Genomic DNA, 21962 nt, shown 5'->3' with positions numbered 1-21962 from the left:
ACTCCATGGTGTGTGGAACAGCAGTCCTCAGGCTGTGCCTGCCCTAGTGACTCCATGGTGTGTAGAACAGCAGTCCTCAGGCTGTGCCTGCCCTAGTGACTCCATGGTGTGTAGAACAGCAGTCCTCAGGCTGTGCCTGCCCTTAGTGACTCCATGGTGTGTAGGACAGCAGTCCTCAGGCTGTGCCTGCCCTGAGTGACTCCATGGTGTGTAGAACAGCAGTCCTTAGGCTGTGCCTGCCCTGGTGACTCCATGGTGTATAGAACAGCAGTCCTCAGGCTGAGTCTGCCCTAGTGACTCCATGGTGTGTAGGACAGCAGTCCTCAGGCTGTGCCTGCCCTAGTGACTCCATGGTGTGTAGGACAGCAGTCCTCAGGGTGCGCCTGCCCTGGTGACTCCATGGTGTGTAGGACAGCAGTCCTCAGGCTGTGCCTGCCCTGGTGACTCCATGGTGTATAGAACAGCAGTCCTCAGGCTGTGCCTGCCCTGGTGACTCCATGGTGTGTAGAACAGCAGCTCTCAGGCTGTGCCTGCCCTGGTGACTCCATGGTGTATAGAACAGCAGTCCTCAGGCTGTGCCTGCCCTGGTGACTCCATGGTGTGCAGGACAGCAGTTCTCAGGCTGTGCCTGCCCTAGTGACTCCATGGTGTGTGGAACAGCAGTCCTCAGGCTGTGCCTGCCCTGGTGACTCCATGGTGTGTGGAACAGCAGTCCTGAGGCTGTGCCTGCCCTAGTGACTCCATGGTGTGTAGAACAGCAGTCCTCAGGCTGTGCCTGCCCTAGTGACTCCATGGTGTGTGGAACAGCAGTCCTCAGGCTGTGCCTGCCCTGGTGACTCCATGGTGTGTGGAACAGCAGTCCTCAGGCTGTGCCTGCCCTGAGTGACTCCATGGTGTGTAGAACAGCAGCTCTCAGGCTGTGCCTGCCCTGGTGACTCCATGGTGTGTAGGACAGCAGTCCTCAGGCTGCGCCTGCCCTGAGTGACTCCATGGTGTGTAGGACAGCAGTCCTCAGGCTGTGCCTGCCCTAGGTGTCTCCATGGTGTGTAGGACAGCAGTCCTCAGGCTGTGCCTGCCCTGAGTGACTCCATGGTGTGTAGAACAGCAGTCCTCAGGCTGTGCCTGCCTTAGTGACTCCATGGTGTGTAGAACAGCAGTCCTCAGGCTGTGCCTGCCCTGAGTGACTCCATGGTGTGTAGAACAGCAGTCCTCAGGCTGTTCCTGCCCTGGTGACTCCATGGTGTGTAGAACAGCAGCTCTCAGGCTGTGCCTGCCCTGGTGACTCCATGGTGTGTAGGACAGCAGTCCTCAGGCTGTGCCTGCCCTGGTGACTCCATGGTGTGTAGAACAGCAGTCCTCAGGCTGTGCCTGCCCTGAGTGACTCCATGGTGTGTAGGACAGCAGTCCTCAGGCTGTGCCTGCCCTAGTGACTCCATGGTGTGTAGGACAGCAGTCCTCAGGTTGTGCCTGCCCTAGTGACTCCATGGTGTGTAGAACAGCAGCTCTCAGGCTGTGCCTGCCCTGAGTGACTCCATGGTGTGTAGGACAGCAGTCCTCAGGCTGTGCCTGCCCTAGTGACTCCATGGTGTGTAGAACAGCAGTCCTCAGGCTGTGCCTGCCCTATTGACTCCATGGTGTGTAGGACAGCAGTCCTCAGGCTGCGCCTGCCCTGAGTGACTCCATGGTGTGTAGGACAGCAGTCCTCAGGCTGTGCCTACCCTGGTGACTCCATGGTGTGTAGAACAGCAGCTCTCAGGCTGTGCCTGCTCTAGTGACTCCATGGTGTGTAGAACAGCAGTCCTCAGGCTGTGCCTGCCCTAGTGACTCCATGGTGTGTAGGACAGCAGTCCTCAGGCTGTGCCTGCCCTGAGTGACTCCATGGTGTGTAGAACAGCAGTCCTCAGGCTGTGCCTGCCCTGGTGACTCCATGGTGTGTGGAACAGCAGTCCTCAGGCTGTGCCTGCCCTGAGTGACTCCATGGTGTGTAGGACAGCAGTCCTCAGGCTGTGCCTGCCCTGAGTGACTCCATGGTGTGTAGAACAGCAGTCCTCAGGCTGTGCCTGCCCTGAGTGACTCCATGGTGTGTAGGACAGCAGTCCTCAGGCTGCGCCTGCCCTAGGTGTCTCCATGGTGTGTAGGACAGCAGTCCTCAGGCTGCGCCTGCCCTGAGTGACTCCATGGTGTGTAGAACAGCAGTCCTCAGGCTGTGCCTGCCCTGAGTGACTCCATGGTGTGTAGGACAGCAGTCCTCAGGCTGTGCCTGCCCTGAGTGACTCCATGGTGTGTAGGACAGCAGTCCTCAGGCTGTGCCTGCCCTGAGTGACTCCATGGTGTGTAGGACAGCAGTCCTCAGGCTGCGCCTGCCCTAGGTGTCTCCATGGTGTGTAGGACAGCAGTCCTCAGGCTGTGCCTGCCCTGGTGACTCCATGGTGTGTGGAACAGCAGTCCTCAGGCTGTGCCTGCCCTGGTGACTCCATGGTGTGCAGGACAGCAGTCCTGAGGCTGTGCCTGTCCTAGTGACTCTATGGTGTGTAGAACAGCAGTCCTCAGGCTGTGCCTGCCCTAGTGACTCCATGGTGTGTGGAACAGCAGTCCTCAGGCTGTGCCTGCCCTGGTGACTCCATGGTGTGTGGAACAGCAGTCCTCAGGCTGTGCCTGCCCTGGTGACTCCATGGTGTGTGGAACAGCAGTCCTCAGGCTGTGCCTGCCCTAGTGACTCCATGGTGTGTAGAACAGCAGTCCTCAGGCTGTGCCTGCCCTAGTGACTCCATGGTGTGTGGAACAGCAGTCCTCAGGCTGTGCCTGCCCTGGTGACTCCATGGTGTGTGGAACAGCAGTCCTCAGGCTGCGCCTGCCCTGGTGACTCCATGGTGTGTAGAACAGCAGTCCTCAGGCTGTGCCTGCCCTAGTGACTCCATGGTGTGTAGGACAGCAGTCCTCAGGCTGTGCCTGCCCTGGTGACTCCATGGTGTGTAGAACAGCAGTCCTCAGGCTGTGCCTTCCCTAGTGACTCCATGGTGTGTAGAACAGCAGTCCTCAGGCTGTGCCTTCCCTAGTGACTCCATGGTGTATGGAACAGCAGTCCTTAGGCTGTGCCTGCCGTAGTGACTCCATGGTGTGTAGAACAGCAGTCCTCAGGCTGTGCCTGCCCTGGTGACTCCATGGTGTGTGGAACAGCAGTCCTCAGGCTGTGCCTGTCCTAGTGACTCCATGGTGTGTGGAACAGCAGTCCTCAGGCTGTGCCTGCCCTGGTGACTCCATGGTGTGTGGAACCGCAGTCCTCAGGCTGTGCCTGCCCTGAGTGACTCCATGGTGTGCAGGACAGCAGTCCTCAGGCTGTGCCTGCCCTGAGTGACTCCATGGTGTGTAGAACAGCAGCTCTCAGGCTGTGCCTGCCCTGAGTGACTCCATGGTGTGTAGAACAGCAGTCTTCAGGCTGTGCCTGCTCTGAGTGACTCCATGGTGTGTGGAACAGCAGTCCTCAGGCTGTGCCTGTCCTAGTGACTCCATGGTGTGTGGAACAGCAGTCCTCAGGCTGTGCCTGCCCTGGTGACTCCATGGTGTGTAGGACAGCAGTCCTCAGGCTGCGCCTGCCCTGGTGACTCCATGGTGTGTAGGACAGCAGTCCTCAGGCTGTGCCTGCCCTAGTGACTCCATGGTGTGTAGGACAGCAGTCCTCAGGCTGCGCCTGCCCTAGGTGTCTCCATGGTGTGTAGGACAGCAGTCCTCAGGCTGCGCCTGCCCTGAGTGACTCCATGGTGTGTAGAACAGCAGTCCTCAGGCTGTTCCTGCCCTGGTGACTCCATGGTGTGTAGAACAGCAGCTCTCAGGCTGTGCCTGCCCTAGTGACTCCATGGTGTGTAGGACAGCAGTCCTCAGGCTGTGCCTGCCCTGGTGACTCCATGGTGTGTAGGACAGCAGTCCTCAGGCTGTGCCTGCCCTGGTGACTCCATGGTGTGTAGGACAGCAGTCCTCAGGCTGTGCCTGCCCTGGTGACTCCATGGTGTGTAGGACAGCAGTCCTCAGGCTGTGCCTGCCCTGAGTGACTCCATGGTGTGTAGGACAGCAGTCCTCAGGCTGTGCCTGCCCTGAGTGACTCCATGGTGTGTAGGACAGCAGTCCTCAGGCTGTGCCTGCCCTGGTGACTCCATGGTGTGTAGGACAGCAGTCCTCAGGCTGTGCCTGCCCTGGTGACTCCATGGTGTGTAGAACAGCAGTCCTCAGGCTGTGCCTGCCCTGAGTGACTCCATGGTGTGTAGGACAGCAGTCCTCAGGCTGTGCCTGCCCTGAGTGACTCCATGGTGTGTAGGACAGCAGTCCTCAGGCTGTGCCTGCCCTGGTGACTCCATGGTGTGTAGAACAGCAGTCCTCAGGCTGTGCCTGCCCTGAGTGACTCCATGGTGTGCAGGACAGCAGTCCTCAGGCTGTACCTGCCCTAGTGACTCCATGGTGTGTAGAACAGCAGCTCTCAGGCTGTGCCTGCCCTGAGTGACTCCATGGTGTGTAGCACAGCAGTCCTCAGGCTGTGCCTGCCCTGAGTGACTCCATGGTGTGTAGGACAGCAGTCCTCAGGCTGCGCCTGCCCTGAGTGACTCCATGGTGTGTAGAACAGCAGCTCTCAGGCTATGCCTGCCCTGAGTGACTCCATGGTGTGTAGGACAGCAGTCCTCAGGCTGCGCCTGCCCTGAGTGACTCCATGGTGTGTGGAACAGCAGTCCTCAGGCTGTGCCTGCCCTAGTGACTCCATGGTGTGTGGAACAGCAGCTCTCAGGCTGTGCCTGCCCTGGTGACTCCATGGTGTGTGGAACAGCAGTACTCAGGCTGCGCCTGCCCTGGTGACTCCATGGTGTGTGGAACAGCAGTCCTCAGGCTGTGCCTGCCCTGGTGACTCCATGGTGTGCAGGACAGCAGTCCTGAGGCTGTGCCTGTCCTAGTGACTCCATGGTGTGCAGAACAGCAGTCCTCAGGCTGTGCCTGCCCTAGTGACTCCATGGTGTGTGGAACAGCAGCTCTCAGGCTGTGCCTGCCCTGGTGACTCCATGGTGTGTGGAACAGCAGTCCTCAGGCTGTGCCTGCCCTGGTGACTCCATGGTGTGTGGAACAGCAGTCCTCAGGCTGCGCCTGCCCTGGTGACTCCATGGTGTGTGGAACAGCAGTCCTCAGGCTGTGCCTGCCCTGGTGACTCCATGGTGTGTAGAACAGCAGTCCTCAGGCTGTGCCTGCCCTAGTGACTCCATGGTGTGTGGAACAGCAGTCCTCAGGCTGTGCCTGCCCTGGTGACTCCATGGTGTGTGGAACAGCAGTCCTCAGGCTGTGCCTGCCCTGGTGACTCCATGGTGTGTGGAACAGCAGTCCTCAGGCTGTGCCTGCCCTATTGACTCCATGGTGTGTAGAACAGCAGTCCTCAGGCTGTGCCTGCCCTAGTGACTCCATGGTGTGTGGAACAGCAGTCCTCAGGCTGTGCCTGCCCTAGTGACTCCATGGTGTGTAGAACAGCAGTCCTCAGGCTGTGCCTGCCCTGAGTGACTCCATGGTGTGTAGGACAGCAGTCCTCAGGCTGTGCCTGCCCTAGTGACTCCATGGTATGTAGAACAGCAGTCCTCAGGCTGTGCCTGCCCTGAGTGACTCCATGGTGTGTAGGACAGCAGTCCTCAGGCTGTGCCTGCCCTAGTGACTCCATGGTGTGTGGAACAGCAGTCCTCAGGCTCTGCCTGCCCTGGTGACTCCATGGTGTGTGGAACAGCAGTCCTCAGGCTGTGCCTGCCCTAGTGACTCCATGGTGTGTAGAACAGCAGTCCTCAGGCTGTGCCTGCCCTAGTGACTCCATGGTGTGTAGAACAGCAGTCCTCAGGCTGTGCCTGCCCTGAGTGACTCCATGGTGTGTAGGACAGCAGTCCTCAGGCTGTGCCTGCCCTGAGTGACTCCATGGTGTGTAGAACAGCAGTCCTTAGGCTGTGCCTGCCCTGGTGACTCCATGGTGTATAGAACAGCAGTCCTCAGGCTGAGTCTGCCCTAGTGACTCCATGGTGTGTAGGACAGCAGTCCTCAGGCTGTGCCTGCCCTAGTGACTCCATGGTGTGTAGGACAGCAGTCCTCAGGGTGCGCCTGCCCTGGTGACTCCATGGTGTGTAGGACAGCAGTCCTCAGGCTGTGCCTGCCCTGGTGACTCCATGGTGTATAGAACAGCAGTCCTCAGGCTGTGCCTGCCCTGGTGACTCCATGGTGTGTAGAACAGCAGCTCTCAGGCTGTGCCTGCCCTGGTGACTCCATGGTGTATAGAACAGCAGTCCTCAGGCTGTGCCTGCCCTGGTGACTCCATGGTGTGCAGGACAGCAGTTCTCAGGCTGTGCCTGCCCTAGTGACTCCATGGTGTGTGGAACAGCAGTCCTCAGGCTGTGCCTGCCCTGGTGACTCCATGGTGTGTGGAACAGCAGTCCTGAGGCTGTGCCTGCCCTAGTGACTCCATGGTGTGTAGAACAGCAGTCCTCAGGCTGTGCCTGCCCTAGTGACTCCATGGTGTGTGGAACAGCAGTCCTCAGGCTGTGCCTGCCCTGGTGACTCTATGGTGTGTGGAACAGCAGTCCTCAGGCTGTGCCTGCCCTGAGTGACTCCATGGTGTGTAGAACAGCAGCTCTCAGGCTGTGCCTGCCCTGGTGACTCCATGGTGTGTAGGACAGCAGTCCTCAGGCTGCGCCTGCCCTGAGTGACTCCATGGTGTGTAGGACAGCAGTCCTCAGGCTGTGCCTGCCCTAGGTGTCTCCATGGTGTGTAGGACAGCAGTCCTCAGGCTGTGCCTGCCCTGAGTGACTCCATGGTGTGTAGAACAGCAGTCCTCAGGCTGTGCCTGCCTTAGTGACTCCATGGTGTGTAGAACAGCAGTCCTCAGGCTGTGCCTGCCCTGAGTGACTCCATGGTGTGTAGAACAGCAGTCCTCAGGCTGTTCCTGCCCTGGTGACTCCATGGTGTGTAGAACAGCAGCTCTCAGGCTGTGCCTGCCCTGGTGACTCCATGGTGTGTAGGACAGCAGTCCTCAGGCTGTGCCTGCCCTGGTGACTCCATGGTGTGTAGAACAGCAGTCCTCAGGCTGTGCCTGCCCTGAGTGACTCCATGGTGTGTAGGACAGCAGTCCTCAGGCTGTGCCTGCCCTAGTGACTCCATGGTGTGTAGGACAGCAGTCCTCAGGTTGTGCCTGCCCTAGTGACTCCATGGTGTGTAGAACAGCAGCTCTCAGGCTGTGCCTGCCCTGAGTGACTCCATGGTGTGTAGGACAGCAGTCCTCAGGCTGTGCCTGCCCTAGTGACTCCATGGTGTGTAGAACAGCAGTCCTCAGGCTGTGCCTGCCCTATTGACTCCATGGTGTGTAGGACAGCAGTCCTCAGGCTGCGCCTGCCCTGAGTGACTCCATGGTGTGTAGGACAGCAGTCCTCAGGCTGTGCCTACCCTGGTGACTCCATGGTGTGTAGAACAGCAGCTCTCAGGCTGTGCCTGCTCTAGTGACTCCATGGTGTGTAGAACAGCAGTCCTCAGGCTGTGCCTGCCCTAGTGACTCCATGGTGTGTAGGACAGCAGTCCTCAGGCTGTGCCTGCCCTGAGTGACTCCATGGTGTGTAGAACAGCAGTCCTCAGGCTGTGCCTGCCCTGGTGACTCCATGGTGTGTGGAACAGCAGTCCTCAGGCTGTGCCTGCCCTGAGTGACTCCATGGTGTGTAGGACAGCAGTCCTCAGGCTGTGCCTGCCCTGAGTGACTCCATGGTGTATAGAACAGCAGTCCTCAGGCTGTGCCTGCCCTGAGTGACTCCATGGTGTGTAGGACAGCAGTCCTCAGGCTGCGCCTGCCCTAGGTGTCTCCATGGTGTGTAGGACAGCAGTCCTCAGGCTGCGCCTGCCCTGAGTGACTCCATGGTGTGTAGAACAGCAGTCCTCAGGCTGTGCCTGCCCTGAGTGACTCCATGGTGTGTAGGACAGCAGTCCTCAGGCTGTGCCTGCCCTGAGTGACTCCATGGTGTGTAGAACAGCAGTCCTCAGGCTGTGCCTGCCCTGAGTGACTCCATGGTGTGTAGGACAGCAGTCCTCAGGCTGCGCCTGCCCTAGGTGTCTCCATGGTGTGTAGGACAGCAGTCCTCAGGCTGTGCCTGCCCTGGTGACTCCATGGTGTGTGGAACAGCAGTCCTCAGGCTGTGCCTGCCCTGGTGACTCCATGGTGTGCAGGACAGCAGTCCTGAGGCTGTGCCTGTCCTAGTGACTCCATGGTGTGTAGAACAGCAGTCCTCAGGCTGTGCCTGCCCTAGTGACTCCATGGTGTGTGGAACAGCAGTCCTCAGGCTGTGCCTGCCCTGGTGACTCCATGGTGTGTGGAACAGCAGTCCTCAGGCTGTGCCTGCCCTGGTGACTCCATGGTGTGTGGAACAGCAGTCCTCAGGCTGTGCCTGCCCTAGTGACTCCATGGTGTGTAGAACAGCAGTCCTCAGGCTGTGCCTGCCCTAGTGACTCCATGGTGTGTGGAACAGCAGTCCTCAGGCTGTGCCTGCCCTGGTGACTCCATGGTGTGTGGAACAGCAGTCCTCAGGCTGCGCCTGTCCTAGTGACTCCATGGTGTGTAGAACAGCAGTACTCAGGCTGTTCCTGCCCTGGTGACTCCATGGTGTGTAGAACAGCAGTCCTCAGGCTGTGTCTGCCCTAGTGACTCCATGGTGTGTAGAACAGCAGTCCTCAGGCTGTGCCTGCCCTGGTGACTCCATGGTGTGTAGAACAGCAGTCCTCAGGCTGTGCCTGCCCTAGTGACTCCATGGTGTGTAGGACAGCAGTCCTCAGGCTGTGCCTGCCCTGGTGACTCCATGGTGTGTAGAACAGCAGTCCTCAGGCTGTGCCTTCCCTTGTGACTCCATGGTGTGTAGAACAGCAGTCCTCAGGCTGTGCCTTCCCTAGTGACTCCATGGTGTGTAGAACAGCAGTCCTCAGGCTGTGCCTTCCCTAGTGACTCCATGGTGTATGGAACAGCAGTCCTTAGGCTGTGCCTGCCGTAGTGACTCCATGGTGTGTAGAACAGCAGTCCTCAGGCTGTGCCTGCCCTAGTGACTCCATGGTGTGTGGAACAGCAGTCCTCAGGCTGTGCCTGCCCTAGTGACTCCATGGTGTGTGGAACAGCAGTCCTCAGGCTGTGCCTGCCCTGGTGACTCCATGGTGTGTAGAACAGCAGCTCTCAGACTGCACCTGCCCTGAGTGACTCCATGGTGTGTAGGACAGCAGTCCTCAGGCTGTGCCTTCCCTAGTGACTCCATGGTGTATGGAACAGCAGTCCTTAGGCTGTGCCTGCCGTAGTGACTCCATGGTGTGTAGAACAGCAGTCCTCAGGCTGTGCCTGCCCTAGTGACTCCATGGTGTGTGGAACAGCAGTCCTCAGGCTGTGCCTGCCCTAGTGACTCCATGGTGTGTGGAACAGCAGTCCTCAGGCTGTGCCTGCCCTAGTGACTCCATGGTGTGTAGAACAGCAGTCCTCAGGCTGTGCCTGCCCTAGTGACTCCATGGTGTGTGGAACAGCAGTCCTCAGGCTGTGCCTGCCGTAGTGACTCCATGGTGTGTAGAACAGCAGTCCTCAGGCTGTACCTGCCCTGTGACACTATGGTGTGTAGGACAGCAGTCCTCAGGATGTGCCTGCCCTGGTGACTCCATGGTGTGTAGAACAGCAGTCCTCAGGCTGTGCCTGCCCTAGTGACTCCATGGTGTGTAGGACAGCAGCTCTCAGGCTGTACCTGCCCTGTGACACTATGGTGTGTAGGACAGCAGTCCTCAGGCTGTGCCTGCCCTGGTGACTCTATGGTGTGTAGAACAGCAGTCCTCAGGCTGTACCTGCCCTGTGACACTATGGTGTGTAGGACAGCAGTCCTCAGGCTGTGCCTGCCCTGGTGACTCCATGGTGTGTGGAACAGCAGTCCTCAGGCTGTGCCTGCCCTAGTGACTCCATGGTGTGTAGAACAGCAGTCCTCAGGCTGCGCCTGCCCTGGTGACTCCATGGTGTGTAGAACAGCAGTCCTTAGGCTGTGCCTGCCCTGGTGACTCCATGGTGTATAGAACAGCAGTCCTCAGGCTGAGTCTGCCCTAGTGACTCCATGGTGTGTAGGACAGCAGTCCTCAGGCTGTGCCTGCCCTAGTGACTCCATGGTGTGTAGGACAGCAGTCCTCAGGGTGCGCCTGCCCTGGTGACTCCATGGTGTGTAGGACAGCAGTCCTCAGGCTGTGCCTGCCCTGGTGACTCCATGGTGTATAGAACAGCAGTCCTCAGGCTGTGCCTGCCCTGGTGACTCCATGGTGTGTAGAACAGCAGCTCTCAGGCTGTGCCTGCCCTGGTGACTCCATGGTGTATAGAACAGCAGTCCTCAGGCTGTGCCTGCCCTGGTGACTCCATGGTGTGCAGGACAGCAGTTCTCAGGCTGTGCCTGCCCTAGTGACTCCATGGTGTGTGGAACAGCAGTCCTCAGGCTGTGCCTGCCCTGGTGACTCCATGGTGTGTGGAACAGCAGTCCTGAGGCTGTGCCTGCCCTAGTGACTCCATGGTGTGTAGAACAGCAGTCCTCAGGCTGTGCCTGCCCTAGTGACTCCATGGTGTGTGGAACAGCAGTCCTCAGGCTGTGCCTGCCCTGCTGACTCCATGGTGTGTGGAACAGCAGTCCTCAGGCTGTGCCTGCCCTGAGTGACTCCATGGTGTGTAGAACAGCAGCTCTCAGGCTGTGCCTGCCCTGGTGACTCCATGGTGTGTAGGACAGCAGTCCTCAGGCTGCGCCTGCCCTGAGTGACTCCATGGTGTGTAGGACAGCAGTCCTCAGGCTGCGCCTGCCCTAGGTGTCTCCATGGTGTGTAGGACAGCAGTCCTCAGGCTGTGCCTGCCCTGAGTGACTCCATGGTGTGTAGAACAGCAGTCCTCAGGCTGTGCCTGCCTTAGTGACTCCATGGTGTGTAGAACAGCAGTCCTCAGGCTGTGCCTGCCCTGAGTGACTCCATGGTGTGTAGAACAGCAGTCCTCAGGCTGTTCCTGCCCTGGTGACTCCATGGTGTGTAGAACAGCAGCTCTCAGGCTGTGCCTGCCCTGGTGACTCCATGGTGTGTAGGACAGCAGTCCTCAGGCTGTGCCTGCCCTGGTGACTCCATGGTGTGTAGAACAGCAGTCCTCAGGCTGTGCCTGCCCTGAGTGACTCCATGGTGTGTAGGACAGCAGTCCTCAGGCTGTGCCTGCCCTAGTGACTCCATGGTGTGTAGGACAGCAGTCCTCAGGTTGTGCCTGCCCTAGTGACTCCATGGTGTGTAGAACAGCAGCTCTCAGGCTGTGCCTGCCCTGAGTGACTCCATGGTGTGTAGGACAGCAGTCCTCAGGCTGTGCCTGCCCTAGTGACTCCATGGTGTGTAGAACAGCAGTCCTCAGGCTGTGCCTGCCCTATTGACTCCATGGTGTGTAGGACAGCAGTCCTCAGGCTGCGCCTGCCCTGAGTGACTCCATGGTGTGTAGGACAGCAGTCCTCAGGCTGTGCCTACCCTGGTGACTCCATGGTGTGTAGAACAGCAGCTCTCAGGCTGTGCCTGCTCTAGTGACTCCATGGTGTGTAGAACAGCAGTCCTCAGGCTGTGCCTGCCCTAGTGACTCCATGGTGTGTAGGACAGCAGTCCTCAGGCTGTGCCTGCCCTGAGTGACTCCATGGTGTGTAGAACAGCAGTCCTCAGGCTGTGCCTGCCCTGGTGACACTATGGTGTGTGGAACAGCAGTCCTCAGGCTGTGCCTGCCCTGAGTGACTCCATGGTGTGTAGGACAGCAGTCCTCAGGCTGTGCCTGCCCTGAGTGACTCCATGGTGTGTAGAACAGCAGTCCTCAGGCTGTGCCTGCCCTGAGTGACTCCATGGTGTGTAGGACAGCAGTCCTCAGGCTGCGCCTGCCCTAGGTGTCTCCATGGTGTGTAGGACAGCAGTCCTCAGGCTGCGCCTGCCCTGAGTGACTCCATGGTGTGTAGAACAGCAGTCCTCAGGCTGTGCCTGCCCTGAGTGACTCCATGGTGTGTAGGACAGCAGTCCTCAGGCTGTGCCTGCCCTGAGTGACTCCATGGTGTGTAGAACAGCAGTCCTCAGGCTGTGCCTGCCCTGAGTGACTCCATGGTGTGTAGGACAGCAGTCCTCAGGCTGCGCCTGCCCTAGGTGTCTCCATGGTGTGTAGGACAGCAGTCCTCAGGCTGTGCCTGCCCTGGTGACTCCATGGTGTGTGGAACAGCAGTCCTCAGGCTGTGCCTGCCCTGGTGACTCCATGGTGTGCAGGACAGCAGTCCTGAGGCTGTGCCTGCCCTGGTGACTCCATGGTGTGTGGAACAGCAGTCCTCAGGCTGTGCCTGCCCTGGTGACTCCATGGTGTGCAGGACAGCAGTCCTGAGGCTGTGCCTGCCCTGGTGACTCCATGGTGTGTAGAACAGCAGTCCTCAGGCTGTGCCTGCCCTGGTGACTCCATGGTGTGTAGAACAGCAGTCCTCAGGCTGTGCCTGCCCTGAGTGACTCCATGGTGTGTAGGACAGCAGTCCTCAGGCTGTGCCTGCCCTGGTGACTCCATGGTGTGTGGAACAGCAGTCCTCAGGCTGTGCCTGCCCTGGTGACTCCATGGTGTGTAGGACAGCAGTCCTCAGGCTGCGCCTGCCCTGAGTGACTCCATGGTGTATAGGACAGCAGTCCTCAGGCTGTGCCTGCCCTGGTGACTCCATGGTGTGTGGAACAGCAGTCCTCAGGCTGTGCCTGCCCTGAGTGACTCCATGGTGTGTAGGACAGCAGTCCTCAGGCTGTGCCTGCCCTGGTGACTCCATGGTGTGTAGAACAGCAGTCCTCAGGGTGTGCCTGCCCTGAGTGACTCCATGGTGTGTAGGACAGCAGTCCTCAGGCTGTGCCTGCCCTGGTGACTCCATGGTTGTGGAACAGCAGTCCTCAGGCTGTGCCTGCCCTGGTGACTCCATGGTGTGTAGAACAGCAGCTCTCAGGCTGTGCCTGCCCTGGTGACTCCATGGTGTGTAGAACAGCAGTCCCCAGGCTGTGCCTGCCCTGAGTGACTCCATGGTGTGTAGAACAGCAGTCCTCAGGCTGTGCCTGCCCTGGTGACTCCATGGTGTGCAGAACAGCAGTCCTCAGGATGTACCTGCCCTAGTGACTCCATGGTGTGTAGGACAGCAGTCCTCAGGCTGTGCCTGCCTGAGTGACTCCATGGTGTGTAGGACAGCAGTCCTCAGGCTGTGCCTGCCCTAGTGACTCCATGGTGTGTAGGACAGCAGTCCTCAGGTTGTGCCTGCCCTAGTGACTCCATGGTGTGTAGAACAGCAGCTCTCAGGCTGTGCCTGCCCTGAGTGACTCCATGGTGTGTAGGACAGCAGTCCTCAGGCTGTGCCTGCCCTAGTGACTCCATGGTGTGTAGAACAGCAGTCCTCAGGCTGTGCCTGCCCTAGTGACTCCATGGTGTGTAGGACAGCAGTCCTCAGGCTGCGCCTGCCCTGAGTGACTCCATGGTGTGTAGAACAGCAGTCCTCAGGCTGTGCCTGCCCTGGTGACTCCATGGTGTGCAGAACAGCAGTCCTCAGGATGTACCTGCCCTAGTGACTCCATGGTGTGTAGGACAGCAGTCCTCAGGCTGTGCCTGCCCTGAGTGACTCCATGGTGTGTAGGACAGCAGTCCTCAGGCTGTGCCTGCCCTAGTGACTCCATGGTGTGTAGGACAGCAGTCCTCAGGTTGTGCCTGCCCTGGTGACTCCATGGTGTGTAGAACAGCAGCTCTCAGGCTGTGCCTGCCCTGGTGACTCCATGGTGTATAGAACAGCAGCTCTCAGGCTGTGCCTGCCCTAGTGACTCCATGGTGTGTAGGACAGCAGCTCTCAGGCTGTGCCTGCCCTGGTGACTCCATGGTGTGCAGGACAGCAGTCCTCAGGCTGTGCCTGCCCTGAGTGACTCCATGGTATACAGAAGAGCAGTTTGTCATGACCTGTGACATTGCCCAGGTCACGTGTGACACATTACCCACCAACCTGAAGCTCCTCTAACCCTTTCTCAGTATTTTATGACTTACTTCTTTTTTTTTTAAAGAGAGAGAGAATTTTTAAATATTTTATTGTTTTTTAGTTTTCGGCGGACACAACATCCTTTTATTTGTATGTGGTGCTGAGGATCAAACCCAGCACCGCGCGCATGCCAGGCAAGCACACTACCACTTGAGCCACATCCCCAGCCCATGACCTACTTCTTATATATCACTCTGTGACATGTGTGTGACTGGAGTCTTTGGATATTAGAAATTAAGAGTGGATTAAAAGAATCTGTGATTGTCCTGTGCATGACTACCAGGTGACCTAGGGGTATTCAGTGAATTGCCACAAAGGAAAGTGGGCAGACTATGAATTTATTGTTACTCAGTGAATGCCAACATTGCAGAAAGATACAGACGTGTTTGGTCTATTTTAATGACATAGCTCACTCACGACAGTGGACAAGGACAGCAAGCAGGCCTAGGATTGGCCAGTTTGAGGGATTTCAGGACCCTGGAGCCCAGGGTCTGCCTGGTTGTCCAGCACCACCCTGGAGTGGTGGTCACAGTTTAGGGACACCCAGGGTGGGCGTGGGCTCTGCACTGCCTGGTGGAGTTGTACTGGACAGGCAGGAGCTAGTGCTTTAGCATCCCTAGGAGTTAGCTGCCTGGGGGTCAGTGAGGCCCTAGGTGCTCGGGCAGCAGGCACACAGAACAGATGGGCATCGCAGGGGCCATGGTGAGCTGTTAAGGAGAGCGTGGGCCTGAGGCCATGACTCTCTACTCCTGACCCTTTCCTGGGGGGGTCTTGCATGGCAGGGAGGAGGGGCTGCCCCTCCTGGCCCCGCCCAGAAGCAGCTTGGGGTCAGTCTTCTTGGTCTCTGGAAGCCTCAGTTTCCCACGGGTTCCATGAGGTCCTGTGACGTCGCCCAGGTCACGTGTGTGACCCATTACCCACAGCAGATCACAGGCAGAGCGTTGGGGCTTCTGCCACCTGTGGAAGCCACTTGCTTAAAAGAAAAACACTCTGATTAAAGCAGGGGAGCCCGTGCCCTTCAGTGACCACGCCTGGGGTGGCAGGAGGCAGGACGCCTCTGCAGTGGGTCGCTCCGGGGCAGGTGGAGGGCCCCAGGTCAGAGGCCCCCGCACCTGGGCTGAGAGGAGGAGCAGCTCAGGGCAGCTCACAGACTGGCCCTGGCCCACGGCCCCACAGGCTGAGGCTTCCCCTGGTGGCTCCAGCTGCTGACTGGGCACAGGGAGGAGTGAGCGGGTCCTCCCAGCTACCCAGCACCCAGCGCCAGGACCACCTCAAGCTTGTAACTGAGTGCAGGGGGGAGGTGGGCAGTGGGCGTCTTCCTGGCCCTGCCCCAAGTCCTGGGCCTGGAGCCCGTCAGCACTCCCTGCGGCCTGGGGAGGGGCTGTGGTGACAGGGGCTCCCTGGAATGTTGGCTGCCCCTGCAGACACCCTGTTCCCAGGAAGTCTGTCCTGCCCTAGGCACAGTGGGTGGGTCCTGGTGGACGTGGCCTGGCCCTCAGGCCATGTCCTCCTAGGACCCTGAGCCTCCTCCTGGTCTGGCTTTGTCTGAGGCCTGGGGAGGGGCCACCTTGGGGAGTGGACCTCAGGGTCATACAGGGTGAGGGCATGGTGGGCCCTGGTGGCTCTGGGGCAGAAGGGGAGGTGCAGCCAGGTGAGGTGAGAGGTGTGGCCAGGTGGCCAGGTGGGGCAGCCAGGCTGCCTTGCCCGTGGGCCCTGGAAGCTCCGATGAAGGCTAGGAGGACCATCACCTGCCCCGGTACCCCTGGCTCTCTCCCCAGAGCATGGGGCTGGGCGGACAGTCTGGGCTGAGGGTACATACCTGCTGCCACACCTGTGCTCCGTGAGTCAGCCAGGAGGATTGAGAGCTGCACCCAACTCCCCTGGACCAAGGGTGGGCTCTCGGGCAGGAGGGCATGTCCCGAGGGTCCGTGACCTATCTCTCCCCTAGATGGGGAGATGGGGGGATGGGGGGCCAGGGTGTGTTCAGGGCTCCTGAGCCAGTCCTGAACCAGCAGGGTGTGTGGAGGGATCCAGGGAGGGACTGTCTGGTGGCCTGGGGCATTCTCAGATCCCGAGCCTCAGTGTTCTCACGCGTAAGTGCCCTCCCCACCCCTGCAGGGTTAGGGTTAACGTCCAGGCATAGGGCACCCGTGGGCTGGTGGCGCTTCCCCCCGTGGGTCTTCCTCCATCTGAGGAGGTGTGTGTCAGGGCCGAAAGTGGATTTGTGGACAGTCGGCCTCCTTTCCTGCTCTCGTCTCCCCCAGAGAGACTGAACTGGGCCATCTTGCCAGGAGGTGGACAGGGAGGGCCACACTGGCCCCAAGCCACCTCAGGAGGGACCGCTGGGCCCACACCTGCCAGGGTGCACAGGAGCCTGGGTGAAGGCCCTGGGGTGAAGGTGGGAGGCCTGGCCCCAGGAGGCTGGGTAGGGGTCCCAGGACGCTGGGTAGGGGTCTGAGACTCTCACCCCACCTCAGAAGACAAGCTCATGGCCAAGCCTGAACATCACGCTGGCCACGGCCCAGCCACTCCAGGTCAGAAGGAGGTCCTGACAGTGTAAAGACGCTCTCTCGGACACCCAGGTTGAGACGTGCGGTGGACTCGGGCCTGGAGGGTCAGTGACGTGTTGAAGTTCCGTTGGGCTCATGAGGCACCGGACACACTTCCCAGCCTCTACACTGTGGAGTCACTTGGCTCTAGGGCTTTAAAGATGACCCAGAGGGGCAGGGGGAGGCTGAGCAACCCACCCATGGAGACGGGGTGGTGGGAACTGGCTCGGCCCAGGCTGGAGGGCTCCAAAGCCCTGCCCTTGACCCCTGGGGTTGGAAGCTGGCTCGGGCACCGGGAAATGAGGCACTCGGGGATCAGCTCTGGGTCATCTCTGAGCCCCAGGCCCAGTACCAGGGAGCTCTGCAGCCTGCTGAGGGGCAGAGCCTGGGCTGTGTCCTCAGAGCGACCCTCCTGAGTGGGACATGCCCGCCCAGGAGGTGCAGGTGGGGAGCTGCCCAAGAGCTGAAGTCCAGACTGTCCTGTGGGGCTGCTCCAGGTGTGGGCAGGACGGCAAGGACCTCCTGCCCACTCAGGGCCCTTCTCAGGATGCAGAAGAAGCTTTTGCAGAACAGGCTTCCTGAAGCTTGGGGAGAGGTCTGCGTGGTCCAGGACCCAGCCCTACACGAGGGGCCAGGGGTCACCGACAAGCCCAGGCTCTGGAAGCCCCTCCGAGCCCCTGCCTGCCTTCCTCAGCCACAGCTGTGCAGGGCGGGCCTCAGAGCTCTCACCCACGTGCAGCCTCACGGGGAGGTCTCTGCCACTCGGGAGGCCACAGATTTTCGGCTGAAGCTCCCGATGGGACACGAGCCAATGACGCAGAAGCTGCTGGGGCTTTGCCTGGATGGGCCTCAAGCTCTGGGCGGTGCTGGGTCAGACGACGCCCGAGAGCACAGCAGGAACCCAGGTGGACACTGGGGGTAGTCCAAGCAGTCTGCCAGGGGCTGTGACTGCTACCCCCGCCGCCGCAGCCCGACCCAGCTTCCCCTGGGGTTCAGTGGGCTGCTGGCCCGAGCACCCTGCTCCAGGGGCCAGCTCTGCTCTTGGCGCAGGGGGAGGGGGCAGCCTCCGCTCACTGGCCAGGGTGTGTGGGGTCTGGTGGACATTTTCTTCTGTGGCCCAGCCACCCAGGGTCCCCTGATGCCTCATTCCCCATGCCCGAGCCAGCTTCCCATCTCAGGGCATTGTAGACACACTGGAGGGAGGGCCTTGGGGAGCTGAGGCAGGCCACACTGTCCCATCCCCACATATCCGGGGTGTGCCCTCGGCTGTGGGGAGGCGGACAGGGGGAGGCAGGATGAGCTGGCGGGAGACGGCTGGCCTGCCCCCACCTGGGGACTGGCCTGTTCCCTTCCTTGCCTTCCTCTAGCTGTCCCTGGGGAACGTGGGTGTAACCCAGGGGCTCTCATGAGTTCCTGGGCAGGACAACGGCCCTGGGGGGGTGACCTCAAAGTGCAAGTTCCCAGGCTGCCTCCAGAGTGAGCCTCACACGGGGAGTGAGGGTGACACTGGTGGTCCCCACGGGCAGGTCATCAGCAGAGACCTCCTTCAGAGGTCCCCTTGGTGGGCAGTTCCCTGGCTTCCAGGCCAGAGCTGAGGTTGGGACGAAGGCCTAGGCCGTCATGTCCACAAGGCCCCTTTGGGAGGCCTCCCTCCCGGCCCCCAGCTCGGCCTCGTCCCCCAGGGCCCTCTGGAGCACCAGGCGGAGGGGCTCGCGCAACCTGCGGCCCTGGGTGCTGCCCAGGCAGAAGTAGGCGGCAGGCTTGGTGGAGCTGTGCACAGCGGCCATGAGGAAGCTGAAGTGGTAGAAGTAGTGGGGGATGTGCCAGTGCAGGTTCCGCGACAGCCAGTAGATGCCGAAGGGCAGGCCGCAGAAGAGGAAGAGGAGGACGGCCAGCAGGACCAGGGCGGGGAAGCCCCGGGGCTGGGGCCGCTGCGGGCCACGCTCCACCCGCAGCAGCAGGAGCAGGCTGGCCAGGCACATGGCACAGCACAGGGCGCCCAGCAGGGCTGCCACCACCAGCCACAGCGTCCTGCACAGGTGGCCACTGGGCTCCCCGAAGAACTCGGTGCAGGCCCCACTGAGCAGCAGGTCCAGCAGCAGGCAGAGCGCCCAGGCCAGTGCGCACACGCAGGTGGTCAGGTGGCGCGGGCGGCGGCACAGGTACCAGGCAGGGAAGAGGGAGGCCAGGCACTGCTCTATGCTGATGGCCGCCAAGAGGCTCAGGCCCACGATGTAGCAGAAGAACCTCAGTGTGGCCAGACTGGTCTGGACGAAGCCCGGGAAGGTCAGCTGGCGGGGCAGCAGGTCGGGGACGACAGCCACCATGTGGCAGCCGAGGAAGATGAGGTCGGCACAGGCCACGTCCAGGAGGTAGATGGAGAAGGGGTTCCTGTAGACATTGCGGCTGAGCAGCCAGAGGACCACCCCATTGCCCAGCAGCCCGCCCAGGCTGAGCAGCTCCGTGAGGGCCAGAATGACCAGGTTGAAGGCCTGGTCCTCCTGGCTGTGGTCGGGGGCAGCTACGCGCTGGCCACCTTCCTTCCACTCCATCTCCAGGGAAGGGTGGAATGGGTGGAGGCTGGGAGGCCAGGGACGTCCACTCTGCTCTCTCCTGGCGCCCTGAAACCACAGAGTCCTCTGAGTTTCCTATTCAGGAGTGAGGGGACTGGCTAGGGACTGGGTGGGCAATCTGGGTGGTGAGACCCGGCTGAAGGAAGTGCCCACCTTCCACTTCTCCCTGTCACCTGACCTCCCCTCCTCCCTGGGGCACTCAGGCCAGCACTCTCCAGGCCCCAGCCGCCGCGGCTGCTAATGGTGCCCTCATCCAGCTGTCTGCCTGCTAATGGTGCCCTCATCCAGCTGTCTGCCTGCTAATGGTGCCCTCATCCAGCTGTCTGCCTGCTAATGGTGCCCTCATCCAGCTGTCTGCCTGCTAATGGTGCCCTCATCCAGCTGTCTGCCTGCTAATGGTGCCCTCATCCAGCTGTCTGCCGTCGGCAGGGGGCCCTGCAGGCACAGGGGGAGTGGGGAGAGGACAGGGCCCCAGACAAGTCTTGTTTTAAGGCCACAGGCAGGGCCTAGGTCCAGTGAGTGCAGGACCCTGGAGGGAGGCTCACGGTGGCCAAGTGTGTATGTCATCTTAGAGCAGGTCTTATGAGAACTTCCACGAGGGGCTGCCACCACTGTGCTCCCCCCCCATTGGCCATGCCATGTGCAAGCCTGGGACCCCAGGAGTCCCCCTCTCCCCCTTGCCATGTCCTTGCGGCCCTCTCTCCTTGCTTCTCACCTGTCAGTCCCCCCCCCCCCCTCAGGGGGAAGAGAGGCTACTCTGATGCTGAGGCTGGTGGCAGGCCTGGGCAGCTGGCTCACAGGGCAGGCCCTGTATACAGGCGAGGGCTCAGATCCGACCGGAACAGCCCACCTGGCCCTGAGTGGGATGGAGCAGGATCTCCCTCCAGCTTTGCCAGTGAAACAGCTGGACAGGAGACCTCAGGACCACGCAGAGCTCAGCAGGAGGCCCACTGAAGCTACCTGCCACCCCACCAGCCATGGCTACCTGCTCCTATCTTGCCACCTGGGGTGGTCCATTCCCAGCAGCTGCCCTGAGCATTGGGTGCCTACAGCTCCTCCCTGTGAGGTGACAGAGAAGGGACAGGCCTTGCCTCTCTCTGGAGACCAGAGGGGGCCGAGGATGATCCCCCTGTGCCTCCCTCTGCCTGGTGGTGACTGGTCCTCTGGTCTCCTGGGGGGCTGGGAAGAGATGTGGGAGATGGGGGTGCACAGAGCAGGCTCCCACCTCGAGACTGTTTGAATCTCCTGCTCTCTCCCTTTAGGGACGGAGTGTCCATGCACAGTGCAGGAGGATGGGTGGGCCAGGACTCAGGGCTGAAACTGGCCTTGCAGAGGGCCACATGCTGAGCATGGTGGCACTAGCTGTCCTGCCGGTCCTGTCACCCCCTCTTCCTGTCAGACCCTCAGTTTTCTGCGGTCACTATTTGACTAGGGTAAAGTGACAGGCCCTGGGAAAGGGTGGCTGTTCCTGCCACTGGGAAGCTGGGCCTTCCCTGGGCCAGTCTGGATGTCCCTGCCTGTGGGGCTGTCTGGGAGTGGGGCCCGGTCCCAGGTGGAGAAGGACCCTACTCCTGGCCGTGCACTCTGTCCTAGTGCCCTCGTCCCTGGAAGGCTGGATGTGGCCATGAGCAGGTGTATGGGGGTGAGGCAGGTGGACACTAGCAGGTGAGGCCTGACCACCTGGTGACTAGCGGGCTGGCCTGGTCAGCACCAGCATGGAGGAGACACTGAGGGGGCTGTGGGCACGCCTGTCTCAGACAGGACTGGGTGTGGCCCTGCGGCCAAGCCTGGGGAAAGGCAGAGCAAGGCTGTGGCCCCAAAGGAGTGGGTGGGCTTCTCCAGTGCCCGGCCTCCACGTGGGCCCTGACCCACCTCTCCTCTCCACACTGTTCTTCAGTCACCTCCTGCACCCAAAGACCACTGCTGAGGGCCTCCCGCTGCCCCGGGACAAGGCTGGGACAGTGCAGGGTCCCCAGGGGGAGCCAGAAACAGAAGCCACAGATCAGAGGGAAGGGAAGAGAGTGGGAGAGAAAGGGGAGAGAGAAGGGGAGGGGAGGGGAGGGGAGCAGGGAGGTGAGAGGTGGGCAGAGGGGGGTGGGGGCAGGAGGGCGAGGCTCAGCCAGGCCAGCCAGGGCCTTTCTCAGCTGGGACCTGCGGTGGGGGCTCTGTGGGGCCAGTGGTCCCGTTGGAGGCCCTGGAGGGGGCTCAATAGGTGGGGTCCCCACTACTGGGGTTCAGACTCCTTGAGGGAGTAGAGGAGCATTGTCATGCAGGGTGAGGAGGATGAGAGACAGAACAGGGGGGAGGCCTAGCCTCCCTGCACACCAGGACCCAGGAGGGTGGGTGGGGCAAGCTGTGTCTTTGTCCTCTGCAGACCGCCCGGCCTGGCCCTGCTCCTGCCATGGACAGATTGAGGGGCCACAACACCTCCCAGGATCAGGGTCCAGTGCGGCTGGTCTCCCTGACCCTCCTCGGAATGGGTCCAGCCTCTCCAACCCCCACAGCACTGACAGAGTAGCATGCAACACAGGGAAAGTGGCCACGAGCTGGCCACAGGCCAGGCGGCTCAGTTCAGTGAAGTATGGCTGGACAGACGCTCTCTGGACAGTCAGGCCACTGCTGGCCACTGTGCCTTCCCCCGTTAGGCCAGCAGAAGAGCTCAAACAGGCGAAAGATGCCAAGCTTCTGGGTGGACCCCCAACCCCCACCCTGACCAGTGCTGTCCTTGTGCTCACCGTTCTGAATCCTTGCCTGCTGGACCCTGGGCCTCAGGCTGTCCT

The 21962-nt window shown here is 60.6% G+C and overlaps 1 protein-coding gene across 1 annotated transcript; it reads right to left on the bottom strand.

The window, feature by feature from the left end:
- Window positions 1-18219: 18219 nt before the first annotated feature.
- Window positions 18220-19161, bottom strand: Mrgpre (MAS related GPR family member E). Its single transcript, XM_076844864.2, has one exon. The coding sequence runs from the start codon at window positions 19159-19161 to the stop codon at window positions 18220-18222; it is 942 nt and encodes a 313-aa protein (XP_076700979.2).
- Between the last annotated feature and the right edge of the window lie 2801 nt (window positions 19162-21962).

The sequence above is a fragment of the Callospermophilus lateralis genome, chromosome 2 (assembly GCF_048772815.1).
Source record: "Callospermophilus lateralis isolate mCalLat2 chromosome 2, mCalLat2.hap1, whole genome shotgun sequence".
NCBI lineage: Eukaryota > Metazoa > Chordata > Mammalia > Rodentia > Sciuridae > Callospermophilus > Callospermophilus lateralis.
Note: the sequence above shows the minus strand (reverse complement) of the source record. Positions and strands in the feature narration are given on the sequence as shown.